Source organism: Gymnoscopelus braueri, assembly GCF_963280865.1.
Source record: "Gymnoscopelus braueri genome assembly, chromosome: 8".
NCBI classification, from domain to species: Eukaryota; Metazoa; Chordata; class Actinopteri; order Myctophiformes; family Myctophidae; genus Gymnoscopelus; species Gymnoscopelus braueri.
Genome location: NC_137609.1, coordinates 29,776,098 through 29,795,540, shown reverse-complemented (window position 1 = coordinate 29,795,540; position 19,443 = coordinate 29,776,098). Strand labels below are relative to the sequence as shown.

The 19,443-nt window shown below is 47.1% G+C and overlaps 1 protein-coding gene across 3 annotated transcripts in view; it reads right to left on the bottom strand.

Annotated features, from left to right (window-relative positions):
* The window catches only part of rapgef6 (Rap guanine nucleotide exchange factor (GEF) 6), a 233,921-nt gene that overhangs the window by 144,840 nt on the left and 69,638 nt on the right, over positions 1–19,443 (bottom strand). For 2 of the 3 annotated variants that reach the window (XM_080435375.1, XM_080435376.1), the window contains exons 5-7: positions 16,125–16,194; positions 7,368–7,511; positions 5,450–5,467 (exon numbers count right to left, since the gene is read on the bottom strand). In XM_080435375.1, the coding sequence (XP_080291501.1) occupies positions 5,450–5,467; positions 7,368–7,511; positions 16,125–16,194 (232 nt within the window). The remainder of the gene's footprint in view (positions 1–5,449; positions 5,468–7,367; positions 7,512–16,124; positions 16,195–19,443) is intronic. The other variant, XM_080435377.1, reaches the window with a different exon arrangement.

The window sequence follows — 19,443 nt, the reverse complement described above, 5'->3', positions numbered from 1 at the left end:
CACATGGTCGTGGTGTTGTCCGTCCTGATAGCGACGTGACGACCGCGGATGCGAGCCTCGAAATGTTTGAGGGCGAGAAAAACCGCCATCAGTTCCAGATAGTTGATGTGAGCCTCCCGTAGACTGGAGTCCCACACCCCTCTGGCCGAGCGTCCCTCGTGGACGGCCCCCCAGCCCGTCAGGCTGGCGTCCGTGGTGATAACCATCCGTGACGTCACAACCCCCACACTGACCCCCTCGGTCAGAAAGGGCGCCTGTGACCATGGTCTGAGAGCCTCCACGCACCGTGGAGGCACCACCACTTTCCGCGAACCCATAGTGGATGGGATCCCTAGCGCCAACATCCACCGCTGGAAAGGTCTCATGTAGAGTCTGCCTAGGCGGACCAGGTGTATGGCTGAGGCCATGAGGCCCGCCGCCCGCATACACAGTCTGTAACTGACTGGACGCCCCACGTGGAAAGATCTCACACACGCTAAAAAGCTGTCGACCCTGTCCTGGGATAGGCGCGCCATGAGCGTGTTCGAGTCCAGCAGGATCCCTACAAAGGTGGTCCGCTGAGACGGAACCAGTACGCTCTTTTTGGCGTTGATCATGAAACCTAGGGACGTCAGGTGAGCGACCGCCACGCGCGTGTGTCGCATCACCTCCTCTCTCGAGCCCGCCGCCAGGAGCCAGTCGTCTATGTAAGTGGACAACCGGATCCCCTGCCTCCTCAGTGGAGCCACGGCTGCGTCCGTGCATTTCACGAACACCCTGGGGCTGAGAGACATTCCAAACGGGAGGACATTGTACTCGTACACCCTCCCCTCGAACCCGAAGCGCAGGAACTTCCTGTGCGGTGGGTAGATTGGAATGTGAAAATAAGCATCCTTGAGATCGATACTCGTCCACCAGTCCCCAAGACGCACGGTGCGTAAAAGCGCAGCGGTTGTCAGCATCCGAAAATGGAAAACCGTGAGGTATTTGTTGAGACCCTTCAGGTTCAGAATGGGTCGCACCCCCCCCCCCTTCTTGGCCACCAGAAAATATTTCGAATAGAAACCCAGTCGGTTCTGGTTCGGAAGTAATTCCGTGACAGCGCCTTTGCTCAACAGGGAGGCAACCTCCTCCCTCAGAGTACTGGCCGCTGGACCTGTGGCCTTGGAAAACAACACTTTGTCCGTCATTGGGGGTTTTCTGGAAAATTGCAACCTGTAACCCTTCTGTATTGTGCGTAATACCCAAGGGTTCGGTTTGCAAAGTTTCCATTCTTCCACACATCGAGCGAGCGGGTTGGCCGGTGACGTCACCGGCCGCCCGGAGAGTGGGAGCGTCGCTATGGGGACGGTTGCCATGGGGAGCAGTGACGCCGTTGCTAACGCCGCCGGCGGTGCTAACCCTGAGGTGACTGACGTCAACATCCGGTTTGTCCGCTCGCGCCGGCCGCCTGTTCCCATGGAAAAAGGGGGCAAGTGTCCCTCCAAGATGGCGGGGACCGAGGTCCGCCTTTCCTGAGCCAAGTACTTCCGGTTCACAGTGACGTGCTGCTGCAACCTGGGAGACGGAAGCCTGTGAGGCGACAAAACCCTCCTCCCCGTAAGGGATGCGTTGTCGCCTGTTACAAACGAACGTGGCCCGCCCATCGTGACGCGTTGCGAGAGAGGGGGCATCTGTCCCTCCAAAATGGCGGAGACAGAGGCCCGCTCCGTCTGACTCAAAGACTTCCGGTCCACAGTGGCGTTTCGCTGCATCCTGTGAGACGGAAGCCCGTGAGGCGAAAGGCAAAACCGACGTGACCCTGTTCCACTGGCGCTTTGGCGCCCTCTTGTGGACAATGGCGGCGTTGGTTTGTTTAATACCTTTCCGATTGCCTTCATATGACCCAAAACATGCACAGATGTTGTCCGAACAATGCCTGGAACACCGGGGTTCGGGTGTTCCCGGCCTTGTGGGCTCATGGAATGATGGTATCGACTTAATGCATTCACAGAGTGTATCCCAGCAGTGTCTGGAGCCCCGGCAAACGGGGGCTCCAGGCACTTTGGGCTTATGGGAAGACGACATAGATTTAAAGCATGCACATGGGGACCCCCAGCAATGCCTGGAGCCCCGGAAATCGGGGGCCCCAGGCCTTGTTGGCCCATACAGTAAGGGCGCTGGAACAGAGGGGCCCGCGAGACGGGGACCCCTCTGCTCCAAGGCCCTATGCCATGTGAAAGAACGAGACTGTTTGTAACATTCGGTGCATTTATTTTCTTTGGCAGAGAAAAAGGAGATACATACAGGGCACTTTTCACTGAAACATTGCGCTGCACAAATAAAACGTCCACATTCTGCACACATAAATCGTCCACACTCTGAACACAACAAAGTCTTTTGGCACTCGTGGAGCCGTCCTCGACTCTGTCCAACGAGGCCTGAAAAGCCACGGTCCTCTTCCCCAACACGAACGGCGGAACAGCGGGCTGGGCCGGTCTGTGCACCGGCGAGACAATGTCACTTACCCCGCCCGCCACGAGGCTTCCCTCCTGTGTTGCGACGTGGAGGTCGGCTGGAGCTTCCTACGGTGTGTGTGTTGGTAGAGGCGGGTGGCTGGCGGGGGGAAGCCCTGCCACGATTGCCCGCGCTGCTCGGCGGTCTCTCCCGCGAGCTCGCCTGGGCTGAAGAGGAGCGGGAAGTGTTGGACCCTCGGCGAGAGGAGGAGGAACGACCTCGGCCCGCGGGCCTCTCGTTGCGGGGTCTCGCAGACGGAGGAGGGGCTGGCTCCAGAACCCCCGCCGCGGCTTCCCTCTGGGCCTTTCGTGAGTCGGTGGAGACTCGGAGAAACTCCGCCGCTCCAGCGAAGAGGTTGTCTGGCCTCAGCGGCAGCGCCATGACGCTTTTCTTCACGTCCACCACGTCGTGGCGGAAGACGGCCAGACTGACCCAACGAGCCCTCTCAATCGCCGCGCTGTCCGCCATGGCCTTTCCCACCCAGGCTGTGGCGTGGCGAGTGACCTTAATGGTCAGCTGCTGAAGAGCCTCCAGCTCCTCAGCGTCGTCGCCCCACGCCTCTTGTAGCTCACCTAGCCGCTTAGCTGTTGAGCCCTGGAGAATGGCGACCATGTTCAGCGCGCGCGCCGCCAGCGCTGCCGACTTGTACGCCTTCTTCACCGCCACGGATATCGCCTTTTCCTGGGGATCGGTGAAGTGCGGTTCGGGAGTAAGGGCCACTGGATGACGCTGGTCCATGATGCCCTGGGCCAGGACGGCGTCCATGGGAGGACAGGCGATGAGCCCCCATTTTGGCGCGTCCACCACTTCGAGGGGGAAACCCAGCCGATGCGGCTCCGAATGGACCACCTCCCAGGTGGACATGAGGGCGTTGGCGAAACCCAGCGCGGCCGGGACTTTCCTGGACCGCTGCGCGCGCGGGTCCTGGGGCGCCAAGCCCTGGTACTCGTCCACTTGCCCGGTGGAGGATGCACGTTCCTCCATCGGGCGAACGAGGCCACACCTGAGCAAGGCCCTGTCGATGATTGCCGAGACCGGCTCGTCGCGCCTCGCGGGATCGGATTCCAGCTCCTGGGCGTCCGGCCAGCTGGGCCCCAGCTGACCGCCACAAGCCCCGAGTTCGTCGTCCTGACGAGGGCTGGATGCGGCTGCTCCGGCAGCCCCCTGGAGCGACAGTATCTCACCCTCCTCCGCCCCCTCGTCCATGCTGTGGGCGCTGCCGTCGTCGGAGACGTCGCTGAACGAAGGCGAAGCCCCGCTGTCACGGTACTCCTGCTGCGGCCTCGGAGAGAGCGGCTGGGAAGAGGGGGAGCTAGCGCCGCTAGCTGGCTGCGCCCGGGTGGACACAGCAGCGGCGGCCGGTGGAGTGCTGCGCGGCACAGAGGGTGTAGCAGGCTGGAGCTGCTGCGACGGCGCACTCATGTGATGCTGCGAGCGGTTGCTGCTGGGACCGCCCGCAGCTGGAGGGCCCATTGTGGGATGAGGACGCACGTGGTGGGCGCCGCCACCCACGGTACCTGGGCCGGTGTCCATGCGGGCTGGAGCCGCTACGGCGCTGCCGCCCGGGGCCAGTTCGTCGGCCCTGTCCAGACGGCGCTGGACGCGATTCCTGGAGAACCGGGCGCAGTCATCGCAACCTCCTGGAGCACCACGGAAGTGCTTCGCCTCGTAGGCATGTCGTCGCCCGAGGCAGGAGATGCAGAACCCGTGAGGGTCGTCCGCGGCGATCAGCAAGCGGCACCGTGGCGCCAGTCCGCACGAACGTTGAGCCTCCATGGAGCTAACCTACTAGCCTTTAGCCGCCGGCTAAACACGAGGAAAGCAAAGGAGGAAAACTTGATTTCAGATAGAAAGAAAAGATAAGAGCCGCGGGAGCGGAAAGAATATAAACTTTTTTTGTTTGTAGTAGAGGAAAACCCGTGGGTTAGTACGAGTACCACCCGAGTGGGCTAAAGCTGGTTTCGGTCTAATTCACAAAGTTAGCAAAGTTTGGTCTTAAGGTATGTCTCGTAGCTGTTGCATCTGCCATGCAGAGAAGCGAAAGAGGATGAGCCACGTCACGCAAGAGGTTTTATACCTCTTCCGGTCTACCGGACACGTGACATACCCTTCTCAGCCAATGAATGGCCCGGGAGTTTATGGTATGTAGCTCTGCATCAACGCCAGGGGGCGGTGATATCCCATAGTGAGTATGTTACGGAGAATTGACAAGAAACCCATCACTTTTCATTTATTCCATTAATAAATGTATTTATATTTTCATTGTCAGTCAATCAATACATCCTTCCTTCCATCTATCAATGAATAATCCAAGCACTAATGTTTATACTACTGGCTGATTGAACAACTGTATTGTAAATATGTCGTATTAACTTTGAATAGATAAAAAATAGAACAAACAAAATATTCTTAGTATCTGAGAATTCAAACCTGGCCCAGAACAAACATCTGCCCCACCTCAAAACCACAGCTTATTGTGAGTCCCAACATGAACCTGATGCCAAAGCCAAAATGACAGAACTGCATTTTTTCAACAGCCTCTGAGTCTTTCGACTCAGCCAGTCTGACCACAACTGCAGAAGCTACAGTATAAGTCTAGTCTACACCAAACACATCACCTGTTCCATTTGGAAACATGTTTGTTGCTCCCAGCATGCACCTGTTTGTCACAGCTTGCCCCTTCCTCCTCTGCCCCACACACACACACACACACACACAAACAGTCAGTCAGTCAGTCGTACATGTGCGTTAGTATCAAAATGACCTGTTTTGTGACACTTTGTCACAGAACACTTTTCAGCAACAGTCATGATGACTCACATTCTGTACATTGACACAAAAACCCCAAGGGAAAACTGACGGTACACTTAGTAAGACATATAGGACAGACAGAGGGGCGTGACAGACAGACAGACAGAGGAGAGAGATAGACAGATGACAGAATAAGGAAAGATGGAACTTTTTTTTCCCTTACCTGGTTGTCCACATAACTCTGGAGAGGTCAGACATCAGGAGAGACATATGGAGAGTGAGTGAAACAAGACATGCGCAATCAATCATAGGTCTGTGTGTCTCTCTCAGTGTGTGTGTGTGTGTGTGTGTGTGTGTGTGTGGGTGTGTGTGGGTGTGTGTGTGTGTGTGTGTAGCACTGAAGCTACTGTACCACACTGGCTTTCCAAAGGTGAATTGGAAGGCATGCGAGGGATTAGCACCAGTTTTAATTATAAATTTAATTAGTACGGTATACACTGTACCAAAATCCCATTTCGAATTACATGAAAATCTGACAACACTTCCCAAGGCATTCTGTGTGTCAAACGGCACCAATGATTGCGCTGTCCAGCCTGGGTAAAATGAAGCGTTCCGATGCGTTTGGGAGTTTTTCACAATAGAGCAACAAGGATTCACATAAAATACAGGTGAAGCTCCTGTTTAACTAATCAGTGTGCAAAGCCTCTCTCGACCATTTTCTCTCGTTGATTCATGTTGCCCATGTCCCAGTAACTGCTACAGCAGTGGTTCTCAAACTTTTTGTGTCAAGGACCCCCAGTATTTGGCCGCAGACCCCCCATCTCAAAATATTTTGTGCCAGGGACCCCCATAAGCAAAGATGTGTTAAAAATGTTCACTTGAAAAAAATTGTATGTCAAAGATGTCAAGATTTTTCAATGAGCTTGTATATCTGCTATTTTTGATTAGCCAAAGTGTATATGGTTTAAGTGGTTAAAATGATTGTGATGCTATTAACTAATTATGCTGGGGATCCCCTGGAACTACACCAAGGACCCCTGGGGGTCCCGGACCCCACTTTGAGAACCACTGTGCTACAGCATCCGTGAGCCCATTGTAGCAGTTAGAGGTTACATAATAACTGCTCACAGAGGAACGAATGCGGCAGAGATGAGCCCGAGCTGCAGGCTAGAGAAGTAATTTAAAAAGTGGAACAATCGCCAAGAGATGTATGAGCAGGTAGGGTTGGCGGATAGAACTTTAAGCTCCATGTCGAGGCCCCCCTGTGACGCTGGATGAGGATTTCTGCATAATGTCAGTAAAGGAAGTGTGTGTAAGCAAAGTGGCGAAAGAATATGTGTGTGTGTGTGTGTGTGTGTGTGTGTGTGTGTGTGTGTGTGTGTGTGTGTGTGTGTGTGTGTGTGTGTGTGTGTGTGTGTGTGTGTGTGTGTGTGTGTGTGTGTGTGTGCATCAGAGCGTGGCTGTTGATGATTAGCGAAAACTGTAACTGAAACACTGGCTGCCCCTGCGTGATCCTATCTGCAGGAGGGAAACTCACTTACACAGATGAACACACTCTCTCTCTATCTCACACACACACAGACAGTTTCAATACTTAGCCATATACTGTGCACACACGGTCCTCAAGATTAGTCATGGGAAATCCCCCCATAGCATTATCAAATGGCTTTAAAACACAAAGCTTAATCACTCACTCATGTTTATACAACTCCTTACACATGTCAGATTTGGCTTTACAAAATCCTCTCAGCTCATACAGTATATTCATCCTCAACTGCTTGAACGAGGCTAATAGTAATCCTAATGCTGCAGTATCTGCTGAACTGAAGTAGCAGTGTGATGAAGTGTCAAGTAGCTAAAAGCTCTAAACCTACAGTATGTGGTTAACCTCACCACTGTCACCTTAATGCCATCGTCAATGTTTTGGCTTTGTCCTAAATCCCACTTTAAGCCTCGGCCTAAAGGCGAATAGCTTCCCAGTTAGCTCCAATCCAAAACCACTGACAATGAATACTATTGTTTGTGCTAGCCTTCTCCATGTGGTGTGGGGAAACTCTCAAACTCTCAACCGTTAGCGCTAGCCTTTTTGCCCACTGACACAGTGAATGTTCTCGCTATAGCGTTAGCTCTGGGCTCCTTACCGTGCTGTAGGTTGTGGGCTCTTGGCCGTCAGTGATGAGTTCCCGCTCTCCCCGAGGGTTGACCCTCCTGAAACGCCGCCTGGACCTCCTCTGGGACCCCTCCCTCTGCAAGGCCCCCTCCTCCCCCTCGCTGCCATTATCCACCTGCAAAACACAAGCCACAGTTGCCTCAGGACAACTGCCACCATCAGAATCACAGCCATCGGCCCCGCCAGCGGAGGTCCGGTCCTCACTCCCCGAGTTCTGAGAGCACGTTTCCGAGCTCTGTTTCAGAAGCTCCTTTCCGCCACGAATAGGGCTTTCTGTCGAGCTCTGTTTTTGATGCCCCGGGTTCTGTTCCGAGCCTCCGTGTTCCGGGACATCCGAGCCATGTTGATGGATGTGTGGTTCCGAGTTGTCTACTGGAGGCTGTTCCTCCAACGGCTCCTGGTTGAACATCCAGTTCTTCCAGAGCATGGAGAGCCGGTGCCAACGCAGCACACTCATCTGGACCGAAGTACGCGGTCAGCACCACGCATTAAAATCGAGGAACTAGCAGGAGAAAGGGGAGGAAAACTCAAAAGAAATTCAACCGAGGAGTAAAGTTCCTGACATCCTGAAAGATCCAGGACGAAAAAAAGTCACATCCTTGAGTCTCATCCACAGCACACACACATGCTGAGCAAGGAACCAGAATCAAAAAGTGGACAGAAGTACAAGTCCAACAGGCAGACGAATACACAAAGCGCTCCTTCTTTATAGTTTGTAGATTTTCAGAGCGGCATTAAGAAGGGTCTTCTTGCTTCTCTGACGGCTGGGAGTTTGAATGCTCAGCTGCTCAACACGTTGCATACGCATTACACACGCTTACTCACGCGCTCTCTCTCTCTCTCTCACACACACACAAACACACAGGCCACAGTTTCCTGCAGGAAACCGTAAATACACAAATATCCTCTCCAAGCAGAAAAAAGCTAGGCACACAGATTCCGGCCATACAATTCATTCCCCAGCCTCTTTGTACCCGCCTGTTGTTGGAGGAGGAATTTGTTTTCTTTCTACGTTGCATAATATTAACTCTGTCAATAGCTCCTTTATATATGGACCGTCAGGCAGACTCTTTTTCTTTATATAACCTGAGGTCTACGAAGGCTATATGCTATTTATATGTTTATTTTTTTCCTCAAATGATCCTTAAGAAGTGTCATTGTTTGGCTTAAACGCAGCAAAGACAATAACTCAAAAACAAGGAGGGTTTAGTGCGATATGTAAAAAACTAATATTGACTAGCAATATAGACAATGGCCTTTCATCTGTCTGTCTGTCTGTCTATCAGATTATCAGTGAGTCAAACCAAAGGGGAACCCCACCAGTGATGAAACTGAAAACCATCTGCATATTGCTGGGCTGCCCCCTTCTAACTGCTCTGGTTTCTCTCGCTCCCCTTACGACAGAGCTTTAGAGATGTGCAACCAGAAGTCTTTGAAAGTGAGAAACGGATCAGTTGTAGTAAAAAAAAAAAAAAAGTATTTGCTAAAAAGTTAAACCTCTATTTTCTGATATCAATCATTGCTGTTCAGTAACGGGGTCTCCCCATCTCTCCAGCCCTTTAGTAAACAGAAAATAAATGTATAGGTCAGGAGAGATAGAACACCACAGACATTTCGTATTCGCTTACATTTTATAGTGTTTTAGTTCCAATTCTGTCTGCAATTTTTTTTTTTTGTATCATCACTTCCAATTTCTCTCCGTCTCTCTCACTCTCTTTATTTCTGTATCTCTCGGTCTCTGTTGAGAGCAAGCTAATATGAAGCAGCTCCATTCATCCACAGTATTTAGTGGATCATGGGGCAGTGGTGTGACGCACACTGCGGAGAGGACAACACAGAACCAGTTAACCAGCACTGTGCACCGCTACAGCACTGTTCATGTATTAACTATCTAACTCCAAATGTATGCTGCACAGTTGTACATCTGATCCGAGTAGCGTGTGCATTCATTCATGACCCAGTAAGGTAGGTGTGTACGTGCGTGCGTGCATCTGTGCGTGCCTGTGTGTGCGTCTGTGCGTGCCTGTGTGTGTGTCTGTGTGTGCCTGCGTGCATGCAGATTGTGCACTTGCCTGATTTTTATGAGTTTTTGATCTGTACAATCGCTACTCAATCAGCAGACTTCAGATTATGATCGAGCCATAAAGATAACTTGAGGTTAGCTTTAAGGGTGAATGAGGTTTGCATTTCATTTGCCATCGTCAGTCAGATGCTTCCTTACCAGTGACCAATCAGTTTCTGTATGAGCGTGCTTTTTTTTTCTCGCCGTGGCCTCGGGCCAGTCATGTGTTTACTGCATTCCAATAATGTACAGACACATGGATGTGTTCCCAACTTCCCATAGTGTAACATCAGCAATCACAATGGATTGGTTTGCAGGGCAATACCCATGATGCATTGCCCTCACAGCCAGTGATGGTTGCGTTTAGGCATTCGTTTTCAGACATTAGTTTGGTGTGGTTATGTTTAGGATAAGGAACTGGGTCTGGGTAGGAGGCAAGTTAGTAACTGAGATGTTCAGCTCCACTTGTCACACAATGCACACAGGGTAGAATTCTGCCAACCTATGCATTCCAAAGTGAAAGACTATCTGAAAATGTGAGCGTCAACCATATAACACAATGAATCAGACAACTGTGTTGCATGTCATGCCCCCTTTGACCCCTTGATTTCTTGTCCTACCTACAACAAACCAGAATGTTCTGAGAAGTCATCTTAAAAATATTTAAATGAGAGTTAAGCGACTGTAGACTGTGTTAATACGGAGAACACACACAGAGATTTAAACCCTGACTTGGCCGTGACGACCAATACATCGGACCAGTGGAAACTGTCATGATTATAACAAACATGTTGGATTTTTATGACTAGAATCTGGACAAATATGAACACGATTGTGATTCCCAACCCTTGCACTGTGCTTTTCAGTTTTAAAAGTGTAAAGGTCATTACACACCGGCGATTATGCGAATATACGCAAAATTCGGACTCCGAATAATTAAAAGACGCTTTTTCGCTCCGTGGAAGCTTGCATTGACTTTATACGTTGTTTTTTTTTAAACGTATTATTCGCATGAAAAAATCGCCCGTTGTGTAAGAAGCCAATCAGGATGGAATATGGGAAATCTGACAGATCCGTGTTGATCACAGGACTATAGAGACACTGTGTACCGATTTGCATGACGTTTGGATAAAATCTGTAGGAGTAATATAAAAAAATGGGTTATGCACAAATCGGCCTCCTGGTGGCGCTATAATAGGCCCATGTGAAAAATTCTGAATTGGCATCCAGGGAGTGTGTGTGCACAGTTTCACAGCGACCGGGCCGACGGTGCCTGAGATTAGCTGGTCGCACACGGACAGGACACACGGACGGACGGACACACGGACGGACACACGGACGGACGGACAGGGGGTAAAACATACTCTCTCGCCATGCCTTTCGGCCTGGCGGAGACAACTAGAACAGTAATACAGAAGGAACCATGGTCTGTGTGTTGACATACAGCCATCTAAGCTCACATGATCTATAACACATGCCTGTCTGTCTGACTGACTGACTGACTGACTGACTGACTGAAACAGTCATTGTCAGTTTCTTGTTTAGTCCATTGGTATTTGTCTATATCTGTGTAGATAGATGTCAGTTTTAGTCATAGTGGACACAGTCTGGCCATCATGTTTATTTGCCATGTTCTCCTCTGCCCGCTTGTCGCCTGTATCCATCTGTCTATGAATATTAGTCCTGTCCATCCTATGACCAGGCTAATGGCACACACACAGATTACACTCTGCTACTATTCCCATGGTCCTAATTAGCTGACTGGCTGCAATGTGACCTCCGCAGTGTGTGTGTGTGTGTGTGTGTGTGTGTGTGTGTGTGTGTGTGTGTGTGTGTGTGTGTGTGTGTGTGTGTGTGTGTGTGTGTGTGTGTGTGGGGGGGTGTGTGTGTGTGTGTGTGTGTGTGTGTGTGTGTCTTTTTCTGCTCTTGCCACTGAGTTCTCTCAGTTTTAGTGCCATTACTGTCAGGACAGTGAGGCATAGCATGCAAGTCATGGTATGAATGTAGTATTAAACACGCTCACACAGATATTTGCATGCACGTGCGGTCGTGCACGCACATACACACACAATGCACTTTTAAATCATACAAACGATAATTAGAATACATGAATAATTACAATATCAAACCATGTCTCTCTAAGGAAAAGGTGAAAGAAGTTTTAACTACTCTCCAGTCTCCACTCCGAACAATACTGGTGTTGCACAGAACAGCCTTCCTGGTAATTAGTCCAATTCACAACCCTAAACAGGCACATAAAGGAGCTACTTTATAAACTGTCAACACGCACGCACGCACGCGGCAGGCTCCTTCTGAACTAAATTAGCTGACTCTTGCAAGCCTGAATACATGTGTAATGTTGATAGTGTTCAAATAAAGTTATTGTTTTGCTATTTTTGTTTATTATAATATATATTTTAATAACTTTTTTTTTTTTTTTGTCTAATCAGGGACATATCTGGGCAAATAGTGAGTCTGCATCTTTGGCACCCAAGTTTAAAATGACCAGACAACAGCATCATCGTCACAAGATCTATACTACTGGATCTGTATGGATTAGTGTCCGGGTAGCTTAGTCGGTAGAGCTCTAGCCTTTGGATCACAAGGTCATAGGTTTTATCCCGGGCATCGCAAACTCAGCGTGCGAGTAGCACGGCTTGCGTGCAGCAAGTTGTGCGGTAAGTACTGGGAGCTGATGGTAGGTGTGGCGCTCCACCTCAGCAATCCATCTCCCAGGGGTCTAGTGTGCATTGTAACAGGAACAGCCTTCCGCGTTATCGGCTGATACCGACTAATATAAGCCTCTCCCGACCTCTACTTACAGTACGTGTCACAAGTAGAACAGTCAGACACAGAACGTGTCACTTAGCACAGCTCAGAAATGTGTTATGCACGCAGGCCAACCTGCATTTTTCTTTGAGTGCCAAAGAAGCGGAGAGGAAAAGCAGTGACTGCTCTGTAAGCGCATCTGCTCGCTCCATGACCAGTCAGCGCACAGGGTTGTTTACATCCTCTATGGCTGATAATAGCGGTGCTAAGACACGCCCTGTGCTGCGAACGCATTACAGCCCATTATGAGAGACGGGGCAGGGCAACGCATCAATATGAAACAACAACATTCTCTTCTTATGCAATCTAATTTCCGCGCACGCACGCACACACACACACACACACACACACACACACACACACACACACACACACACACACACACACACACACACACACACACACACACACACACACACACACACACACACACACACACACACACACACACACACACACACACGTGATAATATTAGCACCACTTACAGTAACCCACAAATTAGGAAGAAACACGTGCCCACATGTGTGTGGAAACACACAAACTTGAACACAAATGAGCACACATATATACACAACAACATGCGCAGACAGTATATATACACACACACACACACACACACACACACACACACACACAAAGTATCATAATCTTATGATAAAGAATATTATTGTCTCTAATCATTAGGTCCATCTGAACGGTGAGAATGGTTTCATTTTCTCTGCTCTCTGGTTCAGGGTGATGTCATGTGATGTGATGCGCTGCAGAGCCGGGCCATGCCAGGCCACTCTCTGGACAAATCTAATATACAGGCTCATTTCCTTCTCTCACTCAATTCAATTCAATTCAATTCAAAGGGCTTTATTGGCATGAGAAAACATACGTTTACATTGCCAAAGCAGAAAGCATAATACAACAATACAGCAATACAATCAAAACAAAAAATATGTACATTTGAAAGTCAGAATCTTCAATAGATCAATTTCTATTCAGGTATAGTGCCGGAATATACCCAATGATTAGTCTTTAGGGTGGTTGTGTTCCGTTTGATATCCTTTTCCTATCACAGCAACTCACGAATCTTGCTGCTGTGTTTGCACATTGTTGTACTTCGCCCAGCAGATATGGGAGTTTTTTGTCATTGGTCATGTTTTCAAAATCTCCGTGTGTGGTTGTAATCTGTGGGAAGTATGTGTCTCTGATGTCTTGGTACAATGGACAGACGGTTAGGAAGTGTAGCTCGGTTTCCACTTCATTTTGTGTGCAGTGGGTGCATAGTCTGTCTTCTCTCGGGATACAGGTCTGCCTGTGACGACCTTTCTCGATCGCAAGACTGTGCTCACTGAGTCTGTACCTAGTTAAGATTTTTCTTTGTTTTGGGTCAGTCACGGTGCTCAGGTATTCTGCCATTGCGTATTCTCTGTTTAGGGCCAGATAGCATTCTAGTTTACTCTGCTTTTGTGTTGCTTCTTTCCAGTGTGTCAGGTAGTTTTCCTTTTGCTGTTTTATAATTTGGTTTAGTCCAATGGGTTTTCTATCTCGTGGCTCTGTTTGTGTTTGTGCCCGGAGTTCCAGGGCCAGCTGGCTGAGGGGGCATCTCTCTAGGGTTTCGCTGTGTGTGAGTGCCTTGTTACTTTCACTCACTCAATCATCCATTCAGCTGCTCACTCACTCCTCCATTCACGCCCCCTGGGGGGGGGGGGGGGGTCTCTTCCATTCTCATATCCACAATAACACTGCACTGGTAGAACATGCATTGACGCACTCAATGTTAACACACACTTTTGTGTGCAGTCACACGTGCCTATACTGGTGTGTCTCAATGGTGTCGTTTTAGGAGACTGATATTATATTTACGGTATGTAGGCCTAATTAGCGTACCGATAGTTCATTCGGTACACTAATTGATGATTGCTCCTCTTGTGTCAAGGCCATTTAGAAAATTCAACAGTTATTTTTTGTACTTTGACTCAGTACTGAGTACTGATATGTTGCCTCTGTTAACTGTAGACATTTAGCATGTAAACCTTGTGTTGTGTCCCATGTACACAAGGTTTTTAATCTTAATCTTTAATCTTACATGAAGTACATTCTGATAGAAACAAGACTAGCAGAAACATGACCTCCCTGTCCATTCTTTAGAGGTGTGCATTGGCACTGCCATCACGATTCAATTCGATTACGATTCACCAGGTAACGATTCGATTACAATTAACCTTGTAATAATTCGATTCGATTCGATTCAAGCCCTCAAGCACGACACATTGAGAGCTTGTAGATTGGTTATTTTCGCTGCACAACATGCTTCCATAGAAGACATGCTGGCTTCTAATCCAAATGACTGAAATCAGTCGTGGCGACTGAGAACTTTAATCTGTGAGTTTGTGAACAAAGCCACACAATTCACTATGTGGATGCAGGTGTGGATGCAGTCCTAGTGTGGAGATGGTCTACGACGCCTCATTTGGCCAAATGTAAATTGTGATCTTTATATATACTTTACCAATAACAACACAAAGTGGTACAGTACATAAGAACAATGTTATGTATGTATGTATATATATATATATATATATATATATATATATATATATATATATATATATATAATAAAATACATGCATAGGAACTGCAACCTTACTTCCGCGCTCTACTTGATATTACTTAAACTTCAGCCGTTCATGGCCAAAGGTGGCTCTGTTTCCATGTCATTCAAGAAAGTAAGCTTTTTTAGGTAATTTTTTCTAGGTTTCTTTTCTTTCTTTTTATTGTAGAAATTGTATTGTATGCGTATATGTGTAATTGTATGTATGTATTCTGTGCGTATGCATATATGTACTGTATGTATGCATGTATGTATGTACAGTACGTACATGTATGCATTTATGTATGTATGTATGTTTGTATATACGTATATAGTGTGTGTGTGTATATAGTGTATGTGTAGGTATGTAATATATATATAAATATCACAGATAGATAAGTATTTATTATAGGTAGAAATTGACCAGCACGGAAGCTTGTTGTGATATTTATTATTGATGGAGAAGGGGTGGGAGCAATAAGTTATGCTTCTTCTCACTCCCTTTTCAAATATGCATTTCGTTTTATTTTACTATTATTCTGAATCATTTGCTTTCATTTGTTATATTGTTTTAAAAATTGCCTTGTTCGAAATAAACTTTTCAATTCAATTCAAGAAAGTAAGCTTAGTAAGATTGGACTACTTTTGAGGGGACCGACATTCAGTGCACCCTAGATGGCCTACGGCCATGACGTACACTGCAATTGCAAGCTAGCTTAGATTAGATTTGTTGATATTCAGATTTTACCATGCTCTGTCCTCAAAATAGTGAAACCAGGTTGAAAGTGTGTCTTTGTCCACCAGAGTGTTACAGTTGTCCTTGGACAAATATGTGCAGGTAAAAGCAGAGGAAACGTCAAAGCAGAGCCAGGATTCAGTCGTCGCTCGCATCACCGCCATGGCTGTACAACCTCAGCTGCCCGCTGCTATTGGTTTACGACTCTACTGCTCTCTCGTCCTGCCTGATCCCTCCATGACAGACACGGAGAGAACCAGAGACAGAGCAGAAAAGATAGGGAAGGACACGGACTGAAGCGCTAAGCCCAAAACAAGCAGCAAGAGAGAGCTAGGAGTCGGGGGGAGAGATAGACATTGAAGAACAGAGAGGAGAGAGGGTTGAGAGGTGCACATGAAAGAAAGAATGTAAACAAAATCAAATGGAAGAAACATGAAGTGATGGGAAAAATAAAAAGCAAAAGGTCCCAGGGGAAAGAAAGAGTGATGAGAGAGAGTAAAATAGAGAGGCTATACTCACCACAATCATTTCTGACGGCTCCAAAGTGATGCATTCAAAACCTCGTCTGCCCCCCAGCTGCTTGCCAAAACTGAAGAGAGAGGGCGCACACACACACACACACACACACACACACGTGTTAAAATACAAATACAGCAACGGCAATATACAACCATGGTACAGTGGGGTTATGTAAGGAAAGAACACTAAATCATTTTTGCGTGCGTGCATTTTTGCGTGCGTGCATTTTTGCGTGCGTGACTGCGTGTGTGCGTGCGCACTAGGGAGTACTGCGACAAAGTCCTGACAAAGGCATTTCTGATTCTTCTGACCTTACAGCTTCAAACTCAAGAGAGTGGCCAATGGATAAGTTCACATACATGTAGCTTAATAATCTGTTGGGACTAAGCCATTTCCTTCCTGCTTTTAGGTATAGTCAGGATGGTCCAGAGAGTACCATGGAGTGCATCATGGAGCTGTGTTCAGAGGCAATGTTCTGTGGTATAGACCTAACCACTACAAAGACATGGAGGCAGACTTGAGTAGATCAATAGGCCTTTGTGGTCGACAATATGACCTTCTTGAGTCCATAGAGACCACAGACACTGTTATTGCTCTAGTGTACTAAAGAATACCTCTGGCCACAAGAAAAAAGGGATATCTTCTTTTTTTACTTCTCTATCCCTTTTCACAAGGCACTTGTCACATTATCGTTTTTATGCGTGTGTGTATGTGTATGTGTGTGTGTGTGTGTGTGTGTGTGTGTGTGTGTGTGTGTGTGGGTGGGTGGGTGGGTGGGTGGGTGGGTGGGTGGGTGTGTGTGTGTGTGTGTGTTGTTAGTGTTGTTAGCGTTTCTCAGTTAAACTTAGTGAGCTTAAAGGAATACAAATGTGTCGTATTCCTGAGCAATATACCAAGTGTCCGCCGCTGTAGGACACCAATGCAAAACTATATAAAAGAATAATATAAACTCCATAACAACTTTCACAGTGTAATCACTGAGGAGCCTGCTGATGATCCAGGTTCAAAGAAAATGTTTTAAATAGTTTTACTCTTGTTAAGATTGGTCTCCTATTAAGTTCAATTGGTCAAATATTGGATTATTGTTGGCCCAGGAATGCGACAAAAACATGAAGTATATCTTAAACTATTGCAGCTAGCAGTAGCCATGGGTTACTAGAATACACTTCAAGCAATGCTAACAAGTCCTTTCTTCATTCACTGACATTTTCATTGGTCAAATGGGAAGCTAGGTCGTCAAGACTGGTCAACATCTTTGGCTACACATACTAGCACAGTGCCCCATGAACATTAAACTGAGGGGGCTCGTAGCATAAACACAGCAGGCAATGCAGAGAACATTTCCAGAGGTCATTATATTGCGAACTTGAAAGGATGTTACAAACACATGATGTTGGACAGACTTGAGTGTATAAGAATTACAGCGTGATGGATTTAACACTGGCTATGCAGAAGAATCCTTAGTTTCCTTTTTGTTTGTTTTTTACAAGGAATGGGTAAGATTACAGAATAGATTCTACATGTCAAGGTATCCCTCTCTGATTTTGATCCAACGAGGACATCTTGGCCTCATCAGGATCAAAATAAACCCCCAGCGCAACCAATAAACAACCTCAGCACAATGCCAGGCTCTGTCTGCCTGGATCCGTTTGGCTCGCGTCTTGTGTGTCCTGTGATGTGCTGGGAGCGGAGCAGCTGATGGTGCGGCGTGACCGTGTGGTTCAAAGTGTTCTGTACACGGTGCGCTACTTGTCATATCAACACTATGCATGTCATTTCAGGTCAATAAGCCTCAATAGACCTCTGAACTCTTGCTCAGAGGGCATTCACATTGAACGCCTGTTTTCGAGAGCACATCGTTGCTGTCTGGCAGAGACCTCCATTGTTTGTTTTTTTTTCTTTTGTAAATTAATGCCATACTGTGTCATGCAAGAGTGACACACATAAGTAGCTAAAATAGCCGATCTACAAGCTTGTAGATCGGCTATTTTAAAATATAGAACATTTTAACCAATGGAAAGTATTAACAAGAGGGTGTGATTGAATAATAACTACATATATTGGGCATACAAGGTTGTGAAAACCTAAGACATTGTAACTGAACATGCAGTTCAGTTTTAACGCAATGATTTCAATACTTACAGTAAAAAGAGAGACTCAAAACCCAAAGGAAATCATGTCGCGGATGATGTCATGCACCCGGGGGCAAACAAACAATAAGGAGCTAAACTTAACCACTTCAACACCATGTACTTAGTTGACCAGAGTGAACCCACTGGTCTATACTAGGTACGAACGCTTGTTTTATTGTTGTATTGTTTTATTGGATCTTGTTTAGTCGATACACTTATTTGTTTTAGCTCTTGCTCATTTGATTTAGCTATTTTGTCTCATCTGTTTAAGGAAAATAGGTAGCTGATATATTGCACTTTTACCTTAGCGCTAGGTATACTCTTGGTTGCTTGTTTTTGCAGAAAATGCACTTAAGACTTCTGGTGATTAGTAGTTTTCGTTCCCTACCTATGTTGAGTGCACTTATTGTAAGTCGCTTTGGATAAAAGCGCCTGCTAAATGACTGTAATGTAATGTAATGTAATGTCCCCACTGTGTTTCCATCTACACCAAAGCAGTCGGGTTGCGCAGTGTTGTGCGATTGTAGATATGCTATTTTCAGTGAATGTTTGCCTATTACGACATGCCTGGCCGGAATGGGGATGCTTGGGTTCATGTGGTTAAAGAAAATACTTACTACAATGAAGTGACCACACTCTCAACCAACCCTGCACCTAATTCCTTTCCTGTCATATACTGTACTTGCCACTGTGGCCGTTTAGTAAACCAATGAAACCAAAACAAATTGCTGCATGTTTATTTCACAAGGAGAACAAAGTGATTCTGATGCTGATGAACTCCTCCGTCACATCACATCATCTTTGTTCACAGTGGGAGTGGCAATGTTCACTAGGGCCTGACTAATACAGAACATCGGTCGACTGATTATCGACTAATACTGGTGTATCACAGATATATCGGCCAATATGTACCTATTTCTTTCTTTTATTATTACCATTAGTAGTAATAGTATAAATGTTTTTAAATTAATTATTATTTACATTAACTCATTCAGTGCCACTGGACGTCTAAGACGTCCGTCAATATAAGCCCCGAGTGCCACTGGACGTCTAAGACGTTCACTCTTTGTTTAACTTCTTACTGAAAAGGGCTGTATCTCGGCTCCTACGCACTTTTTTTTTACAACGAATTTTGGCTGTGGCACTCAGAGCCAAACTGCCATAAATAAGCCGGGCACTGAATGAGT